The sequence below is a fragment of the Anomalospiza imberbis genome, chromosome 4 (genome assembly GCF_031753505.1).
Source record: "Anomalospiza imberbis isolate Cuckoo-Finch-1a 21T00152 chromosome 4, ASM3175350v1, whole genome shotgun sequence".
Lineage (NCBI taxonomy): Eukaryota > Metazoa > Chordata > Aves > Passeriformes > Viduidae > Anomalospiza > Anomalospiza imberbis.
The window spans coordinates 70477734-70498359 of NC_089684.1; the positions used below are offsets into that span (position 1 = coordinate 70477734).

Here is a 20626-nt window from a genome sequence, read left to right on the forward strand (position 1 = left end):
AGCCCCGGAGATGCTCCAGTGGGGGATGTGCTTTTTCCAAGCGAGGGCTTGGCCCGGCAGGGAATGGGAATTGCCTTCCCACCACTGCAGCTGGACTGGAACGTGCTGGTTCACCCAAGGTGAAGCTTTCCCCCGCCCCAGCTCCCCAGCCCAGCTGTGGATCCATCCCCAAAAATCCCCCTGGTTCTCCCCCCTTCTCCCAGCTGTGACAAACCACGCAGTCCTGTTTTTAAAACGGGGCCTTTCTCCATTTTATTTTGCCCAATAAAAATCCTTCACAGTCAGGTCGAGAGAGAGGAGAGCTGGAGATACGTATACATATAGATCTGCATGTCTATTTATATATATACATACCTCTGTACAGATATATTTATATATTCACCGTAGAAAATGGCAAAGGCAGTAGCTCTTCACATCTGGAGAACCCAATGGGAACAGACAACAGGCCAGCAGGGAATTGGGAAGGGTGGTGGAGTTTCAACAAGAACCTCTGAAACAGATACACCTTTGCTGTACAAAAATCCCAGAATGGTGCATGTTACCTCTTTTTATTTATTTTATTTTTTTAGTTTTTTTTCTCTTTTTTTTTTTTTTGTTCAACCTTTTGTCTTTAAACACACTTAACCCGAGGCAAAGTCAAGACAACGGTGTTTGGAAGTGACCAAGTGGACAGGAGAGACACCCGACTTTATGGAGTTTTTTTTTTTTAATATTTTTATTTATTTTTTAAGTATATATATATTTTTATATATATATATAATTTTAAATTTTTTTTGTATTAGAATTTTTTTTAGATTTTTTTTTAGATTTTTTTTTAGGTTTTCTTTTTAGAATTTTTTTTTGATTTTTTTTTTAGATTTTTTAGAGGTTTTTTTTAGATTTTTTTATTAATTTTTTAAGAGTTTTTTTTTAGATTTTTTTAGATTTTTTTTTTTTTTTTTTTTGCAAAGTCTCGTTTAAACGCAGTTCGGAGAACCAGCAACAGTCGACGCAGAGACAGAACAGTAACGGAGTCGAGTTCAGAACACTTCTGGTTTGAATTCACAGTCAGAGCAGAGAGAGAGAGGGAAAAAGAGGAAGAGAGAGACACCGAGGCGTCAGGAAACGAGAGGGAAGAAAGCACGAGGCTGGGATCGAATTTACACTCGGAGAGGTCCGGAATGGGACGAGGGGTGTCACGCAGGAGGTGCTGCAGAGGGGCGCGGCCCGGCGCCAGCGCAGCTCCTGTTATTGCTGGTGAAGTGGGACAGCAGCCTCGCCCAACCCGCCCTCCTCCCCGCGGGGAGCTGGGCTTTGGGGGGACACCGATGGATCTGCTGGACGACGGATGGCTCAGCCACCTGCATCGGTTTGGGGCGAGGAAAACCCTCCCCGGTGTGGTGCCCGGAGCGGGGCAAAGGCCGGCGCGGCTCCTCTGGGCTCACAGCGATTTCCAGGTCCTGGAGAGTGCAAACGAAGACACCTTGGAGGAGCCGCGGCCTCAGGCCGGGCTCTGCGGGGACACGGCTGCCTGGGAAGGGACTGCATAGACACATCAGCCGGGTGTGCAGCATTGGGTGGTGCTGGGATGCTCCTGCGCCGCTGCTGGAGCTCTGCCCGCACGTGCTCTGCTCCTTTCAGTCACGGGAAAGGGGTGAGGGGGGCCTTCTCCTCCCAGCCTGGTGCTCAGGAATGGCAGAGCCACGGTGTCCCACTGGTTGTCACCAAATGTGACTCCGTGAGCTCAGACACCCCGGTGGCTCCCACGTGGAGAAGAGCTGCTGCAGGGACCCAGTGACAGCCATGGGATGGGCACCAGGAGGGGGTGGGTCACACCTCCTGGGTGTCCAGGCTGGTGGCCTGCTGGATGTGGGAAGCTTTGGGCTCTCCGGATAAACAGGGCCACCAAGCTCAGACCACTGTGGTTATTTAGAGCCAGACTGGAGCTCGCATCCCTTTCCAGAGGAGTTGAGGCCAGGGCTGGAGCTGTGAAGGTATTCACGGGAATGGTGGCTTGCCTGCAGGTGTTGGAGTTGGGAAGAGTCCCTTTGAAATCTCCCTGGAAAAACCTATTGCTTTGGGACAGAAAGCAGAGACTTCCTGCCAGAGAAAACAGATTTGTGAAAGAGCTATGGAGACACAGCCTGGTCCAGGCACCAGACCTGGCACGATCCCCGTCACTGCGAGAACCAGGGAGGAGGATTACCCTGAAAATATAGGAGCTTGGTGCTGATGGCAGTTGCTCTGCCAGCATGGGACATCCTCTTGGGAAGCCAACATCTGCGAACAGCTGGATGTGATCCCAACCCCTTGATACACTGCAGGGTCCTGCGTGCCCCGAAGGACCTCACAGACCCCTCAGACCCCTATTTTTTCCAGAGGGTGGAAGGACCGGGGAGCTCCAGAGCTGGTGGTGATGGTGTGAATCCCCGTGCAAAGATCCCACAGGATTGCAGGCCATGGGAATGTCCTTCAGCAGGAAGCCAGATTGTCCTTGGAGGTAAAGCAGGGCTGATGGAGCTGCCGTGGGGATGTCAGAGAGGAGAGGATCAGTGTTCTGGAAAGCTCCTGACAGCAGGGTTGTGATAACCCATTCTCAGTGGGGGCTATAGCTCCAGCTTGTCCAGATGTCCCTGGGAGAGCACTGGGAGAGGCACTGACTGCTCCAGTGGCATGGGAATGATCTAAAAGGAGGCAGGAGAGCCTGGAGAGCTGGAGCAGAGGAGCAGCAGGGCACAGGCAACACATGGACAGATCTTTAGCAAGGGGACTAGGTAAACCGTAACTTATATAAAGGGGTTTCAAGGCTTAAACTGAAGGTTTGGGTTAAATTAACAATGAGTTGGGATCTCTCCTATCCCAGATGGAGCGGAGAAGAGAATGGCTGGGGAGCAGAGGCACAGTTGAGAGGCATCTGCCCAAGGCCCAGACCTACCTGAACACTCACTTTCAGGAGCACAGATCTCCCACTGGCCTCCTGCCAGGTCCAGGAGCCTTCGTGGAGCGAAGGTGGGTGGACATGCCTTCAACACCCCAAGCAGGAGAAGTGAAGAACACGCTGCCTTCACCTTGGAATTTGGTTCCTTGGTAAGGAGGGTGCTGAGGATGCCCTGGGGTGAGCTGTGGAGAGGACACCAAGGGGGCAGCCAGCAAGACCACCAGCTCTCAGGGTGCCCGTTTTCCTGGACAATTCCCACTGAGGCAGAACAATTGACTGGACCCTGTAGTGGTGTCTGCTGCTAACCTAGAGGAGACCTATTGCTCTGAGATGAGAGGCATGAAGTTGCCTGAAGACAAGAGGATGCATGGCTTGGCATGCATCCTCTCTTCTCCTCAAGAAGAAATGAATGACATCCATCTGAACTCCTAGGAACAGCCCCTGGTCCATATTCTCCACGGGAAATGTGTGGAGCTAATTGGTATGGCTGTGGAGGATACTGGTGTCACCAACTGGGGACGATCACCTCACCCAGGAACTCCTTTCTATCCTGTCTTGTTTTGCACAGGAAAGGCCCTTATGGACCTGCAAACATTCCCAGGTGGGACACGAGGAAATCATGTGCCCTGCCAGCTCTCATTCCCCTTTTCCAGCCCACACCAGCCTCCTGTCTGTGCAGGAAAGTTGGGACACAGCTCCAAGCATGCAGCCCAGCACTCTGCGGAGATCTTTGGTCACGTTCTCATGAGCTCGCTGCCTTGAGTGAGCTATAAAGTGCCACTGCAAGGGGCAGGAGGGGAGCAGGATGGTCCTTTCCATGGGCAGAGCTCAGGGGGACACTCTGGCAACCACTGCCTGGGTGGAGTTCGGGTGTGACACCAGACGGGCAGAGGGGACTTCACCCCTAACCAGGGGGCCATTGCAAACCTGGCTCAGGGTGACAGCAAGCATCAAAGCAGAACAGAGTGACACCAGGCTGAGCTAATCCCAAGTGGACTGCTTTCCTGGGAGGTGTTGAAGGCCAGATTCCAGTGCAGCCAGGCCCAGGTTGGGGTGCTGAGCGCCCTGTGTGCAGTGCTCAGCCCCACTCGCCAACAGAGAAGCCAAAGAGCCTTCTTGTCTCTGTTTAATCATCAACATCCAGAGCTGGGCTCTTATTTACATCCAAATACACTTCTCTCTGTACAACAGCATAAGACCAACAATTCCATTCCTCTCTGGAGCGTGGAAACCCGGAGGTGAGTGACCACCACCAGTGACAGCAGGACTGGGGCCACCAGCTGCCAGCAGACAGTGGCAGGAGCTAAGTGGGGCTGTGTGAGGCACAACAATGTGCCCTGGTTGTGGTGTTCACCCTGGGGGTGAGAGGGGTGTGCTGGAATCAGCCCAGCTGGGTTGCTGGGACAGTAGTAGCAGGCAGCCTTGGAATGGTGGTGGAGCAAAGCAGCCTCGCTCACAGCAGAGTAAGACCTGCCCTGGCAGCAGGATAGCCTGCTTAGCCCACATCCCCATGGATGGAAGCCACTGGAACTGATCAGTGTCCTCTGTTTGCCGTGTGAATGTGCCTGGAGCATCACTGGGCGCTGTACACGGGGGTCATGTGACACCAGAGCTGCTCCAGGACTGCCACCACTGGCCTGGCTCTCCCACAAATCTTGGATCATATTGTCCAGCTGCATGTGTTGTGTATCCCAGAGCATCTCTAATGTTTGTGGACCCCATGTGTGGGCAACTGAGCTGAGACCCTCACGGCCACAGCATGTGTTGGTGGCCAGTGGCAAGTTAGAGAGGATTTTGGGGGCAGGACTTGGAGAATGACACAAAAGCCAGGATGTCATGCTGTATTCCACTAGCTCCAAGGTGGAGGAGACAGCTGGGGGATGGTCAGGCCCAAACTCTGGGTGGAATTGCATGGGACAAAATTCATCAGCCCTGCCTGAGCCTCCAAGAAACATGCTGCCAGCCTCCTTGGTCATTCCCAGGATATGTCACCCAAACGCCAGCCTGGCATCCCTTGGCTGTCCTAATCCAGGGCTATGACCCAGAGCCTCAGCAAAGCTTTTGATGAGAGATTTCATCAACTCGTGAAAGTGTAAAAGATTTGGAAGGAGCCAGGTGAGCTCCACCTGGGCACAAACAAGAGGAATCCAGGTGTCTCATCATCATTTGGCTCCATCTCTGCTGAGTAAAGGGCTGGCACAGGGGAGAGGACTTGATGGGGAGAAGCACATCCAGTTGTGGGGAGGAATCCTGAAGTACAGGAATCCTTTGTGGCAGTTTGGCTCCCAAAACCATCTGTATTTTCTGTTACCATAGCAGGGGTGGGGTGGTTTCTGCAGGACAGTTGGGGGTGCTGTGTGGGGGATCCTGGGAGAATCCCAAGAGAGGGAAAACCAGCAGCAGAGTGTCTTAATGGGTGTCTGTGAGGCTCTGTCATCCGGAGAATGTCCACAGTCGAGGTCTCTCAGATCTGGATTGAAGCTCTGGATCGATGTGATGCAGCGAGGCAGGTGGAGGGAGTGGGCCTTTCCTCCTCCAAGGTGAACAGACACCAAACACCTGCTTTGGGAAGGAGGACAACGTGGGCTTGTCCAATGTGAAAAGAAAGCTGAGCTGGTGCAGGACACCAGGTCTCCAACCCTGACACTGTGGGATGTTTGACTCTGCCTGGAAGGCCTGGAGTATGACATGGAGGAAGCTCTAGGATTTGCCTGGCCAGGTGCATGTGGATGTCTCCCTGGGCATGGCAGAGTCTGCAGCTGTGTGGCACTGGCAGGCAGCTGCACTCCTTCCTTGCTGGGGCACGGGCTGATGTCCAAGAGTGCTGGAGCATCTTCAGGATTTGCAGTAGGACTCTTCCCCACAACCATCAGTAATCAGACCTGACCTAATCCCTCTTTTATGGCTGGTCCAGGGAAAGGGGCTTGGCCTGAGCTTCCCTGGTGTTTTCCATGAGTTGTCTTCCTCCAGTTCCAAAGACATGGGCAGAACTGGTGGGAAAAGACAGGAACTGTCAACTGGGATCTTGAAATGCCCTGGTCTTGGCACTTTCCCATTTTCAATGGCTCCAGGGATCTCTGGCAGCCGCCACCAGCTCCTGGCCAGTAGCACTGTCCGATGACTTGGGCTGGTGGGACTAACTGCAGTCTCCACTCTACTCAGCCTGGAGCTCATCACAATGTTTGGTCTCAAACTGAAGGTCACACCTGGACATGAGCAGGAGAGCTCTGGGGAGACAGAACATGGAAAATGTGCAGCTTCAGGGCTTTTGTTTGGAAGGTCTTCAGCCCCTCAATGCCTCCAGGTTCTTCCTTGGTATGCGCTTGAAATTTAATCTGGCCAAATTTGCCCTAGAGTCACCTCACAGACATTTCAAGACATCCCAGTGCTAATTCTAACTTTTCTCTTCTAGCTGCTCCCCAGGGCAAACAGCCAAAATCCCCACTCCTATTGATCCTTTGGCCAGCGCAAACTCCACTTTGCAACATTTTTCTTCTCTTTATTGTGACTCGTGGTAAAAAATTGTCCATGACAGGAAGAACCGAGCTCACCTTGCCCACGTTTTCAAGCGGAATGCCAGGTTTTGCTGCCTCGGTGACTGTGCACATAGGATTTGGTTTATTATCCTGCCAGGGCATAAGCACTTGCGTGATCTTAAGCATTTTCCCCTCTTATGACTTTTTTCATGCTCAGAGTTAGTAGCTGAGTATTTTCTTGGGCTAGGCCTGCGAGTTATTATCTCCATCCCTAGGGTGTGGGATGCCCTGTGGGATGGCTGCGGGCGCTGTTTGGAATGGCAGTACTGAAGGCTGACCATTGCAATCCAGCTGTGATGCTGCTGTGCCCCCCCTGCAACTCCTGAGTGAGGCTTGAGTGCTGTTTTTAAGCAGACCCTGGACCAAGAGAGTGCACCAAGGTGTCACTCGTTTGGGGACAGGGTGGCACAATTGCCCACTTTTGGGGCAGATTGCTAAAGCTTCAGTTTGCATAAACATCCCATGGGTTTGGAGGCTTCCCCAAACCTCAATTCCATTGACTTTGGGAAGTAAGAGGGCTGTTGGGAAGGGAAACTAGCTCAGATTTCCAAGCTTTTTTCTTGCTGTAGCAAGCTTGGGTATAGACTAAGAGTAAGGGGACCAAGGCAGAGGTGGGAGGGTATTTCTGCTCCCAGGGTTGGTCACAGCCTGGGAGAGGAGTGGAACTGCAGGAGGAAACCACAAGGAAGTGAAAACGCAGCATATGTTAAGCTCTGCTGAGCCTCCAGAGAGGCTCCTGCTGGGACATCATTCCTTGTTGGCTTCAGTTACCAGGACAGGCTCATCCTGCTCCTCAAGGATGTCCTAACCTCTTGCAACCAGGGCAAGAGGGAGTCGTCTGGTAGAGATATGTCTGGTTTCACTGAAATCAGTGGCCAAACTCACACTGACTTCACTAAGACCACTGTCTAGGCAGGATACTTGATGCAGAACACTTGAGTTTGCTCATCATCCCAAGAGCTTTGCTCCATTAGCCAATGTGGCTAAAAACGTCCTGGAAAAAAAACCCAAAAAACAACAAACCTGCCACTTTGAACTGTTCTGCTGCATGTAAATGCTTGGAAAACCAAAGAAACCAAATACAACCCTCCAAAACAACCAACTAAAAAAGGGTGAATTGTAGGAGAGAAGGTGGCAGCCTCTAGTGAAGTAACAGTCAGGGCAGATTACAAAAGAGCCAATTGACCCTCACCAGCTGTACTAGGAAAAAACCCAGACGAGATGTTGCATTATTGATAGCAAACCAACGCACGTCCGCAGTTATTTCACCTACAGAGCACAGAAGTGGAGAGTAAGGGTGATGGAGCCTGGTGGGAGCACGCTCACACCGCTCCGACGGGAGCGTTTTATCCTTCGGAAGATCACTGGCTTGAGTAGGTAGTACATGCACAGCAATAAAAAATTCCGTTGTGTCGTCTTGGTCCACCCTCAGATCTCAGTGGACTCTATCCGCTCGAGTCTGGAGGGAGTCCACGTCTTCTTCTCCTCGGTGTGCGGGGGGCTGGTGGCCTTCGTGTTCATCTCGTTGACCTTGTGCTCCAGGAGCTGGTTCTTCTGGTACATCTCCACGTAGTTCAGCTGCAGCTGCTTCTGGTACTTGATGACTTTCTCCTTCTCCTCCTGCCACGTGCGCCGCTCCTCCTCGAAGTCCATCACCTGCTGCTCCCGCTGCTGCCTCTCCAGCTTCAGCTCCGTCTGGAGCCGCTCCACCTCCCTCCGCAGGGTGTTCACGCTGTCCTCGCTCTGCCGCTGCATCTTGGCCTCATCGCTCTCGCAGGCCAGCGGGTCCCGCAGCTTCTCCCCAAGGTCCCCACCAAAAGACCCCGCAGGTCCTATGCTGGCAAGTGTCCGCTTCAGGCCGGAGACCTCCAGCTCACAGTGGTTCAGTTTTTCCCTCAGCACCTGGACCTCGCTCATCTTCCTCTGCAGCTCGCCCTCACAGATCTCCAGGTTGACGCTCTTGGAACTGTAGGAGTCCTTCAGGGTGAGGATCTGCTCCTCTTTCTCCCGGAGGAAGTTCTTACCTTCCTTGAGCTGCGACCGCAGTCCCACTATCTCATTGAGCTTCTGGGAGACGTCAGCTTGGGAGTCCTTCAGCTGCTGCTTGAGCAGGGAGATCTCACCTGCTTTCTGGCACACCTGTGGGGAGAGCACTCATGAGGCTGGCGGACGGCAGTGAGGAGCTGCTTGTCCCCTGCACTGCCCACTAAACAGCCCTGCTCAAGAACCCAGCCTTCACCAGGACCCAGACCATGCCACAGACCTAGAGGTTGTTCCCACCTCTGTGTTTTTTCCTGGCTCTCAGGGAGCTGATGCTGTTCCCAGCTGGAATTGCCCAAACAGCCAAGCCCAGTGATGCAGTGCCCACCAGCAATGCTTCGCTCCTGCCTTCATCTTACTCTCCCACCCACAAACCTACGCGGCTCAATCCCAAACCTTCTGCTGAGCATCTGCAAATAGCACATTTCAGAGCCTAATTAATCCCAGCTTCACTGACTTTCCGTCAGGATTAGCAGAATAAGGTCGTCTTGATTCTAGAGCTATGTTTTGCCTCTGCACCCTTAATAAATTTAAAGTTTCTAGCCTGTGCATGGAAGGATTAAAATTCTTCACATGCTCAAGATGAAAAAATGCTATGTTAGCACTGGCTATACAAACAGACCTTGATAAAATATTCTAAAAATAGGAACAGTAGGAAAAAGTTATGTAGGACTCAACAGGAGAACTAGAAAGAGGAATTTTGTTTTCAGCCTTTTAAGAGAGATCAACTTATTCACAACCAAAAAAAGTGTGTTACAATGGAAAACATGAGGTAAACATGGCTGTCAATGTCATTCTTAGCTCAGTTGCTTTTATATCTTCAATTAAAAAAAATCAAATATCTGAAAACCGGTTTCAAGGTTTGCCCACATGAAAATGGTAAAAGAATTTAATTAAAATAGACTTAAGCCCATTTTTTGGCAGGCAGAAGTACCTGTGTGGAAAGACCTGTATTCCGTGAAACTGATTTTGAATGTCACGACTTGGAGTGACCAGACTGTGAAGTCAAATTATTAACCAGCACAGGAGGGTGTGCACAAAAAGTTGTGCTTATTTTAGCTTAATTGAAATCAACATGCCTGGGACTCAGACAAATGAGGTGACAAGTGTCACCTTGTTACCTGGAGGTCACCAACCCATGGCTGTTATCTGTGGGCTCCACTTAGGGCATGTGGGAGGTACTTTGGGTCACCAGATCCCACAGTGGAAGCCTCATTTGCGGCCTGTTACAACAATACTCTTACCTCCCACTTGGTCTCTTCGATCTTCGGGAGAAACTCAGCCTGCTCCTTCTTGAAAGCCACAAATTTCTTCTCCAGCTCCTCTCGTTGCTGGAGGAGTTGTCCCATGTCGTCCTGGAGTTTTTTTTTCTCCTGCTGGAGCTTGAAGATTTGGAGCTGAAGAGCCTGCTGAGCCCGCTGCGCCTTTTTGGAGACCTGCTGCAACTTGTTGGCATAGTTCTGCCTCAGGTCCTCCATTTCCCTCTCCCAGATCTTCTGCTTCTCCTCGAACACCTGGAAGATGGCCGCCTCACTCTTGTCCAAGTTCCTCCGCATCTGGAGCACCTCCTGCTCCTTCTCCCACAGCCGGTCCTCCAGGTCCTGGATGATGTCGTCGGTCGAGGGCGAGTGGAAAGGCATCGTTTCGTTGAGATGGTTCAGTCTGTTGAAGGACGAGGTGCTCTTGCTCGAGGACCGCCCACTGTCTGAGGTAGATATCCCGTTGTATCCCACGATGTTCTTCTCCACGTAGGTGGTCCCGATGCGGTTGATGTGGCTCGTGGAGGCGCTCATGGGGCCCACGTGCTGGCTGTAGCCTGTGCCGTAGGTGGGCAGGCTCGTTAGCGAGTTACGGCCTGAATCTGAGAGCCCCCCGCCTTGGTTTGTAGTCCTGTTAAGGCTGCTCTTGTCGAGTCCACCCTTGGGTGCGGACGGGCTATTGCTGTTGGCATGGTTCAAGCTCTTTCTGTTCTCTGCCATCCCGTTGCTCTGTGGCGGGCAGAGGTTCTGCATGGAATGGAAGTTTTTAGGAACTACTGGTTTAAAGGCTGAGGGTCTAACTAAGGGCTCATTGCTCTGCAAAAAGGAAAAAGGACCACGCATCAAACACAGCAGGAGGCTCGTTAACAACACACAAAAGAGACACATCGGCAGAGGGTGGGGCTCATGCAGCTTGGGCTGGCTCCTTATCCCACCTTGTTACACATTTGGGGTTGCACATGAGGGACCTGTGGTCACTCCAAGGGCAACACTTTGCCTTCCCTTCCTCCAGCCGAAAAGAAACCATCATGACTCACCCCAAAACTGCATGATTTTTCTCTGGAATACTCCTTGGGTTCTCTTAGTGCTTGTCACAAGGAGGGCTGCCGCTTGCTTACCAGACCTGACTAAAATAACTCTAATGTTTTCTGAGTATATTTCTAGCCTTGAGGTTGCATTGCCGTTTTGCTGAAAGCTGAATTGAACCCTTGGATTAGCAGCCCTTTGGCTTCAGGAGCATCACATCTCCCTCCTGCCAGCAGTGACCAGTGCCTGTGGGGACCTCGTGTCCTGCTTGTCCTCGGACAGGAGCAGGTAGGAGCCGTGACAGCAGTGATACCAGGCAAGGAACATGCTGGAGCTGCTCTTCATTTGAAATTTGTGTTTTCTGTGGCATAAGCAATTCTGGGGGACAATAGACTGCAGCTGTAAGGGATTTAGAAAGGATTTTAAAGCCCTGCACATTCCTCACCCCATCAATGCACCATTAGAAACAAAATTTTCCTCAAAATGGGATTGAGTCTCCCCTACTGCAGATTGGATTTTAGGTGAAAATTAAACTGGAGGAAGCAAAGGTATTTTGAAAATGCCATTTAGGAGGAACAGAATAAGCCCCACTGAACAGGTTGCAGGCTGGAGACCAAGTGTGAGACTGAGATGGACTGCAGGGGCTGTTGGATTAACAACCCAGGAGAAAAGGCCACCAAATGCTTCAGAAATAATACTGGACACAAATTATGGAAGTCACTGGAGCAGAGCAGCAGGCTACATAAAGCACTGCTGGTGTGGGGCTCTGTTCCTCCAGGCCTGAGAGATTTTGCTCCCTGAAGCCAATATGAGCCATGAGGACTGGGCTGGGCTGGGAGATAACATTTACAGGGGTAGTTCCCAAGTCTTTTCCCTTACAAGGGGCACTGGGATTGGGAACAGATGCTCATGGCTGCTTTCAGATAACAGCTTTAGGTGTCAGAGGGTGGTTGGAAACTGCCTGTAAGAGGCACAAAACACACAAAACAAGAATGGGGCTCAGATGCTGGACCTACTGGAATGGGCCGACTCCAGCTCCCTCCCCATCCTTCAGGGAGGTAAATACAACATCCCTGGGAAGTTGGAATAGCCAGTGACTTAAATGAGCTGTATGTGGAAGACTTGTGGTCATGCTCTTGGGTTCCTCAAGAACTAAAAACACCCCTGAGAGTTGTAAGAATTATATCATCTCTGCATAAAAATGTACAAAACAAAAATGTGACCATCAAGACTGCACTGTTGCCCAAGGCCTCCTGGTCTGTGCTTCCAGAGAAGCGCCACGGCCACCCAGCAGCTCCAGGAGGTTCTCACCTGGTCTAGTTTGCCGGAGATTGGCAAAATCTTTGGTGGGTTACCGGGCTCTCGGTACTGGGGGGGTGGCGGCGGCAGGTTCTTCTCGTTGTTGGTGGTCACGTTTCCGCAGATGTCCATCTTCACCTTCTCGCTCTTGCGCAGGTCGCCGTTGATGTAGAGGGAGTTGGAGACTTTCTCCGACTTGTAGGTCTTCTCCTCGCCGGAGTAGCGGTGGGGGACCTCCCGTGTGGAGTAGCCGTTGCGGGGCCCCTCCGTCTGCCGGCCGCTGCTCTGCGTCCGTGTGCCCACGCTCTTCATGGCGAACTCCTGGTCGTTGGCCACTCCGCTGCCCACGCTCCCCATGGTGCTCTTGGGGATGGTCTGGGAATACCGGGGGGCGAAGCCGTGGAAGTTCTCCGGGCTGGGGTAGGCCGGGTCACTGAGGACGGGCAGCGTCTCTAGCGTGGCCATGGCAGCGTAGGGGTGAGGTGGAGGCACAGCTCAGTGGCACTGGGACAAGGAGGGAAAAGGGTTGTTAAAGAGATGCCTTTTGTCTGCCGTGCCCTTGGCAGATCAAAATCATGTCTTGGTGATGGGGTTCTCCTCTTCTGTGGGAGGAGGAGCAGCATTCCCCAAATCCCACCCACTGTTATCAAAAAGAGCTCCTAATCCTCTCAATCCAAGGGTTGTGGTTCCCAGAGGAGTGAGTTGCATGGATTTTAGTAGGCACAGCTCTATGGCATCAGTGAGACACAACCATTTGCTGTGCCCAAGCTTGAATTGTTTCTGTCACTTTTTCCTGGTTTGAGTAAGTCTGTGTTCCCATGGGGATGGAAGATCTCCATCCCTGGTCCTGGTTCATGCAAGTGCTCCCTCCAGCACATGCCTTAGGGATGACACCACAGGGTTTAAGCAACACAATTTCCATCTCTTTCTTGGGATTGCTGCTCGCCTGAACTTCAGCTTTTAAAAAGATGCTTCTGTGCAGGTGGCATCCTAAATTTGCTTTTAAATCTTTATTCCCCTTCTCCATTTGATTCTTACTTAGGCTGTGCCCTGGGTTGGCCAAAACTGGGCCATGGGACATGGATAACATGCAAATAAATGGTTTCAAAAGTTATCTTTCACTAGGGTTGTCCTGGGAACAATTATCCTTGAGACCAATTCTCACATGTCTAGGTGCTCTTCATCAGCTTTTACACAAGAGTGTAAAATCTTATTTAAGGAAATAAAAGACCCACAACAACCTTTTTTTTTGTTGCCTCATTGAATAATGGAGAATCTGAACCTGTACCAGGCAAGGATATCATTACCTGAAGGAAGGGAGAAGGTGCATTGCAAATTTTGAGTGATTGAACCAAACTTGGAGGAGCAAGGTCAGTGGCTTGTGGACAGCTGTGGCCACTCAGCTGACCACTGCCCACCCGCCCTACTGAGTTCATTGACTCGGTTCCCATGGGACAGAATGGATGCTTTGCTTTTGTCTCAGGCACCTTCAATTCCAGGTTTTCCAGAATAAACCATCCTGACAGTGTGGAGACTAAAGCAGGACTTAAGGGAAGCAGAAGGTGCAGGTTTCCCTGTGGATGGGATAAAAATGGAGGTGCCCTTTGGAGAAAGGTTCAGGGATGGCAAAGGTCAGCAGGAAGGGGAGATGGAGAAAATCCCCGTTTCAGTGGGGTTTTCCCTCTCCTTGGGGTAGGGATGTTCATTCAGCCCTCCCTGAGTAAAGCAGAACTGGGTTTATTTCCCTGGAGAGCAAGCTGAGGTCTGGAGCTCAGCTCCCACGTGGTGTCTCACAGGGCCTTGCTATTTGCACTAATAATGGAATGGAAAAAGAATTAAAAAGGTTAAAGCAGGGTCTGTGCTGCTCAACTTTGCTTTTATTAAACTGCATTTCTGGAGGCTTCTCCTCCCCCTTTGCCAGCACCCTGCCCTGACCAAAGTACAGCCTGAGTGGCAGATGTGGCAACTGCTGTGCCAGAGGGAGAGGACACAGAGCTGTTGAGATGGGATTTAAGGTCCCTTCCAACCCAACCCAACCCAACCCATTCTGGGATTTTAAGATCAACGAGCATTAAGCGAGTACTTTGTGGCCCCTGCTGAGGACACCCTGCAGTTTGCACCTCTGTCCCCAGCAGATGATCTCATGTCATTCCCTGATGAAAGTCTAAAGACCAGGCAGTAAAGGAGGATCACAGGAGCACGTGGGGGGATCCACCACAGCCAAAACACCGGTGTTTATTGGTCATGAGTGACGAAACCTCTGCCAGCAGCAAGAAGTGGCAGGGTCTGGTCACGTATGAGGCATGTGACATTTGGACCCGTGCTCTGAGCAGCACTCAAAGGCTCATGACCCTGTCACACCCTAAAGACCTTCCCAAAGAACATCCCCACTGACAGTTCATGAGTGCACAGTGCCCAGGGGTTAATCCATGTGCTTGCTGAGCACCTGGAGACTTGGCTGGGCTGTGGGGTGATGAGGAAGGATGGAGAACACCCACCTGAAGCCGCACTCAACCAAAGGTGCCTTTGGATTTTATGAGTCAAGGGAAGACTTTTTGTCCTCCTAATTTAGGAATAACCTGCTTTTCAGTGACTTTGGGAATCTTTATAAGCTGTGACTTCTTTTTATGGGACACCAGGCACCACGGGAGGGATGTGCTGGAAGGTCTAAGCTCCAGACAAGGAAGTGGCATTGTCTCCTTGAAGTGCTCCCCAGCCAGCCAGGGAGAAATCCAGGTTACTTTTCCCTCACTGGGTAAATTTCACGGTGACATTTGCACATTTACATTGACACTCTGAGGGCAGGATGAGGTCACTGGAAAGATTGATCCTTCCAAAAGGGGAAAAAAAAAAAAAAAGACCAACACAACAAGCATTTTCTTTTAACTGGGAATCGTCCAAGAAAATATTCTGAAAAAAACCCCTTGTTCTTAGCTGATGTTTACTGCAAACCTGGGATCTGATAAACAGAGCATACAGACAAGTGTTACAAATATGTTACTAAGGAGATTCCAGAAGTGCCAAGAGATCCCTGACAGTACAGCTTTGTTTGCCAAAAAGGGCCATTTTTTCTCAGGAAAAACAACCCTTGGGTTTGTATCTTCTGGCCAGTTCCCAGTCAGGTTTTACATTGGTTGTTCCTTGGCAGAACTGTGAAATCACATTTTGAGCACAGGAATAACGTTGCCACGCTCCGGCACAGAGCAGGAGAGTCTTTTTTTCTCCTTCCAGGTCTGAGGGAATGTGTGACTAAAAACTTCCCCAGGCCATTTCTTCTCCTTAAATCTCTTCATCTCTGGGGCAAGAGGACAAGAGGGAATGGCTTCAGACTGACAGGGCAGGGTTAGATGGGATATTGGGAAGAAATTCTTGACTGAGGGTGGGGAGACCCTGGCACAGGGTGCCCAGAGGAGCTGTGGCTGCCCCTGGATCCCTGGAAGTGCCCAAGGCCAGGTTGGATGGCTGGGACCAGGAGCAACCTGGGCTAGTGGAAAGTGTCCCTGTCCATGGCAAGGGGTTGGAACTGGATGAGTTTTAAGGCCCCTTCCAAACCAAACAATTTCATGATTCCATGATAACTGCCTCCCTCCCATGGGAGCATGAACTATAAGTTCATGTTTGAACTTTTCACAAACTTTGTTTGTGATTCCCAAGGGTGCTGAGCCTGTCCATGAGCACAGGGAGGCTGAGAGAAGCCAGGTGTTTTGCCTTTACCAGCACTGCATTCCTGAGTCCTTCCTTTTGGAAGAAAGAAGAGTCACCCTCGAGCATGGCTGGGTGACCTTCTCTGACCAGGGACACTGGGAATCCACACACTCCACATTGCACCACCTCCCCATCCCATCCAACCACAGTGTCCTCTTGGCCTTTCCTGCAGCAGCCTCGCCTCGGAGGCAGTAATATTTTGATGCCTGATGCGGAAAATCTGGGGTGAAATGTCCTTTTCCCCAGCTATGCCAGGCAAACTCTGCATGTCCACCTTTTACCAAGGTTTCCCAATGTGCCTGCAGCTCCAGGACATTCCTAGATGTTATTGTAAGTACAGTGATTTGTAAGATAACAACTGCATCTTTCCACTTGCTCCACCCAAACCATTCAGTGAATGCCTTCCAGTTAGAAAGAAGAAAAATTGCTCTGAGATAAGCAGCTGAATGGTTAACTAAGACGAAATTATGGAGGCCTGGCTCTGTTTCTGCCCGAGGAGGTTAATTGTTAACACTCTCCCAACAAAGGCCTTGGGGAGAGAGACACACCTCGGCACCGTGCCACTGGAGAAGGGAATCAGTCATCCGTCTTGGGCACAGAGTGCTCCAGCGAAGAGCCCCAGAGCAGGGCAGGGCTTGGCACACGTGCCCATCCCAGGCATGTGGTGCTGGCAGCACGGGCAACAAAGGCACCTGAAGGTCAAAAATTCCCCCCCTTGCCAACTGTGGTAACAGGTGTGCCCCTGACCTTCATTAGTCAGGTTTGTTTGCGTGGGCTTTAGCGAGCGAGCAGTTACTGACACCAGAAACCCTGCTCTGTTCTGTTGTTTTTTTTAGGGGCAGGGCCTACACCTGCCCCGTGTTTACAGCTCGGGTTGGCTCTGCCAGTTTGTTGGCAGTGCTGCCAACGGGTTGGTTTGGTTGGAGGAGAAAAAGTCAGTATGTCCTGCGGTGATGGAACAGGTTAGAGAGGGTGGGAAAAGAATGGCTGTGATAACTTTAGCTTCATCCAGGAAGAGACGTGGACTGGGAAGGGAAGGACAGGAATGGGTCAGCAGTGAAGACACAGACCCTGGAGGGAGCAAAGCCACCTGTGTCCAGTGAGGCATTAACAAGCCCTGGGGAAAAACCACCGCTGAAACCCAAGACTTGGACCTGTAGAATCAAAGAATCACAGAATTATTCAGGTTAGAAAAACCCTCTAAGACCATGGGGTCTAACTGTTCCCACAGCACTGCCAAGGCCACCACTGACCATGTCCCCAAGTGCCACATCCACATGGCTTTTAAATCCCTCCAGGGATGGGACTCCACCACTGACCTGGGCAGCTGTGCCAGGGCTGGACAACCCTTTCCATGAAGAAATTTTCCCTCATATCCAGTCTAAACCTCTCCTGTTTAGAGGCTGATCCCTCTTGTCCTCTTAGTTTCAGGTGCAGGTTTCAGTCACATCCCTCTTCCTCTCCCTCCCCTTTTCTTGTACATCACGTCCTCCAAAAAGGCCACTCAGCTACTGCTCTGCCTCCTGTGTGTCACAGGCAGTCACTTGCCACCTCCTTATGGCCGTGCTGGTCCCAAACCTGGCTGAGAGCTCCTCCACTGGGATTGATTCAAGAGGCAGGGACACCACAGCTCCCCTCCCACCTGGCTCCAGTGCCCCGGCACCTCCTGTTCTCCTTACACCCTTCTCAAGTTGCTCAATCTGAAGAAGGGAACAGAATGAGCTTTTCTTGCCTCTCACAGGCATTTTTTCCAGCCCTCAAGTAACTCCTGTGGCTCTTTTCTGCACTTCCTCCTAGTCCTTTCCCCCCATCCTGGCTTGGTGGCTGCCAGGTTTTCCTCTGCCACTGGAATACGGCACGAACACACTTGAACCTGTCTGCAAAAGCATGCAGATTTCCAGCTTTTCAACCACAAGCTTTTTCCACAACCAAAAGCCAAATGAAGTCAGAAGAACAACTCCTGCTCCTTCCCCAGGTCACAGACCTCTCTTTTCCCATTTATCCCTGCACTGCAGATCTTTTTCTAAAAAGCAAACTCAGGAAGGCAGGCTGGGGGGTCGAGGAGTAACAGATTCTTGCAGCCACCCTCAGACACCTCTTGGGCTGTGGGGCTGCTGTGTATCTGCACATTTTCCATCCTTCTGTGCAAAGGACTTATGATTGGATTGGCTTTTGGACACAATCCTGAGTAACATGCCCTAGGGCACCCTGCTGGAGCAGGGAGGTTGGACTTGGACTGCCCAGCATGGTAGTCCTGCCTAGGAACATCCAATTTGGGAATGTGGGGACCACCTTGTCCCTCTGTGACCCCCCCACTTTCCAGCTACGCCTGTCCCAGCCCCTGAGAGCACTGAGGGGTCTGCACAGGGACCTGCAGCATCCTCAAAGCCCTCAGCCCTCCCAGTACAAACCCATTTCTGAGACAGGAGGACCACGCTTTGCTTTTCTCTCCTGAAGAGGGGGGGTGGCAGGTTTAGGGGCAGGCAGGAGCCGGTTTGGGGGCTGCACTTCCTGGGGCCGCTGTGGGAAATAAAAGTGAGCCAGCTTAGAAACATTTCCTTTTCCTTTCCGCCTGCTAATGAGATAATTACAGCCTTTTGTATTCTGGGAAACTACTTTCTCATTATGGGGGCCGCATCAGCTATTTACATAATAAGCCTGAAACAAAAGAGATGAGATGAAAAGACCCAGTTGGCTCTTCCTTGTTGAGCTGCCAAGGGACAGCCCGGCAGGATGATGGATTCCTGCATCCCCAAAGCTCCTCTGGTCTGGAGTGGGTGGCAGCACCTGACTCAGGGTGTCCCCAGCATGGGATGCTCCTCGCTCTCAGCTGTGAGGGTCCCCAGGGTGCTCAGAACCAGCTCTTTCTTAAAGCACTCCCTGCAATTCCTGATGGCAAAGGATTTGGGAGGGTGGCCACGAATCCAGACCCACATCAAGGAGAATCATGTCAGCGTCTGTGGGGCTCACAGTGGCACCTGGCGACGAGTCCCACCTCCAGAGATGCTTGGTACCACACTGGCCTGTCCCTTGTCCCATCCGCCATGTCCCAGTTTCCTTTAGCTGTATTCAAGGGACAATCTGGGTACCAACCTGTCCCATCCCATGTCCCAAATCCCATATCCCATATCCCATATCCCATATCCCATATCCCATATCCCAAATCCCATATCCCAAATCCCATATCCCATATCCCATATCCCAAATCCCATATCCCATATCCCATATCCCATATCCCAAATCCCATATCCCATATCCCATATCCCAAATCCCATATCCCATATCCCATATCCCATATCTCATATCCCAAATCCCATATCCCATATCCCATATCCCATATCCCATATCCCATATCCCTGTTCCACTTTCTGTCCAAAGGACATAATGGATACCAGAGTGTCCCAGCCCATTTCCCTGTCCCCCCAGCTGGCCAAGGGATGCAATGGTTACAAACCTGTCCCATCCCATTTCCCATTATTTCCCATTTCCCATTTCCCCATGCCCCAGCTGGCCAGTGTGTACCAACCTGTCCCACCCCATGTTCCAGTTCCCTGCCCCCATAGCTGGCTGGGGGGACGCTGGCTACCAAACTGTCCCATCCCACACGCCAGTGCCCTGTCCCCCAGCTGGCCAAGGAACTCTCTGTGTACCAAACTGTCCCTGCCAGCCTCGCCACCTCTCTTCCCCAATAAAGGCCCCATTGTTCCCTGACAGAGCCTGAACAGTGCAGCCTGCTCCACCTTCCCTGGCCAATCCTCCCACTCTGCTATCAGTTTTCCTCCCCCAGTTTGTCGCTGTGTTTAGGGGACACAGTCTGCTGCCGCCCTGTCCCCATCCCCCAGGACGTGGCAGGAGGGGCAATCGTGGCAAAGCACAGCCACAATCTGCACCGTGGAGCACACAGCCTTGGCTCTGTGCCCTCCTTCTCGTCCCTCCTTCCCTCTCAGCTCCCTGAGGGTGTTCCTGGAATGGACACCCAGCCACAGCTTCCTGGAAACCCTTTACTGACAGTAAAATAATCAGTAAATCGATCTGGGCATGGCTGCTGCTCATCCTGAACAAGCTGCTCCACCTGTCCCAAGCCCACCTCCTCCATCCCAGCTCCTCATTGCTGGGTGTTTTATCCCAGTTTTAATCCACAGGATTTTCTGGATCCAAAAAAGCAGACAGAGTGGAATTAAAAGCCAGGCACCTGGCAGGCCACGCCAGTCTTGAGCTGTTCCAGTAAGGGAAGAAATCAAAATTATTCTGAAGGCTGCAGCGAGGTGGGCAAAGCCTCCAGGTGACGTGGAGGTGTGACAAGGTACATTTGTACAGTCCCAGGGAGGCTTTTTTGTCTCATCCTTGGAGGTTTTCAAGCCCTGAATGGCCCAGGCAGAGTCCACCAGCAGCAGGATGGCCTGCAGAGTTCCTGGGATCCTTTCCACCAGGAATTACCCTGCCATGGAGTTTTTTGCAAGCCACACTGGATATGCACCAGCACTGCCCTGGCCAAAGTCCTCATCCTCAGGGAGATTTTTTTCCCCTTTTCCTCATCTGCTCTCAGAGCCCTGGGTTTGGATCCAGGCTGGCATCCTCCAGGATGCACCTGAGGGCAGATAGGAAAGATTTTCCATGACCTGCCTTATCTGTCCCCATCATTCCAAGGGGTAGCAGGACAGGATGGTTTCAAGCTCAGCCTGAACTGCCATCCCAAATCCTGTGCGTCCATCTGGAAGGGTTTCATCCATGGCCTCATCTGTGACCCTTGTGACTGCCCCCAGAAGATACTCAGGGCCAGCTGTGTCATTGTCCCCTGTGAGGTCCTGATGGCAATCTCTGCCCAGAAAAGCACCAGCTTTGGT

At 51.5% G+C, this 20626-nt stretch overlaps 2 protein-coding genes across 5 annotated transcripts in view; both read right to left on the reverse strand.

Moving 5' to 3' along the window:
* Positions 1–20626, reverse strand: part of UBOX5 (U-box domain containing 5) — an 85820-nt gene that overhangs the window by 19889 nt on the left and 45305 nt on the right. Inside the window, exon 1 of one of the 2 annotated variants that reach the window (XM_068189057.1) lies at positions 8151–8162. The exons of the other annotated variant lie outside the window; for it this stretch is intronic. The gene's annotated coding sequence lies outside the window, so the exon portion shown is untranslated. Of the gene's footprint in view, positions 1–8150; positions 8163–20626 lie in introns of those variants that run through there. 2 annotated transcript variants of the gene reach the window in all.
* LZTS3 (leucine zipper tumor suppressor family member 3) overlaps positions 225–20626 on the reverse strand; it is a 47411-nt gene continuing 27009 nt past the window's right edge. For 2 of the 3 annotated variants that reach the window (XM_068189050.1, XM_068189051.1), the window contains exons 2-4: positions 12090–12581; positions 9738–10568; positions 225–8592 (exon numbers count right to left, since the gene is read on the reverse strand). In XM_068189050.1, the coding sequence (XP_068045151.1) occupies positions 7882–8592; positions 9738–10568; positions 12090–12542 (1995 nt within the window). In that variant the 5' untranslated portion in view covers positions 12543–12581 and the 3' untranslated portion in view covers positions 225–7881. The remainder of the gene's footprint in view (positions 8593–9737; positions 10569–12089; positions 12582–20626) is intronic. The other variant, XR_010998660.1, reaches the window with a different exon arrangement.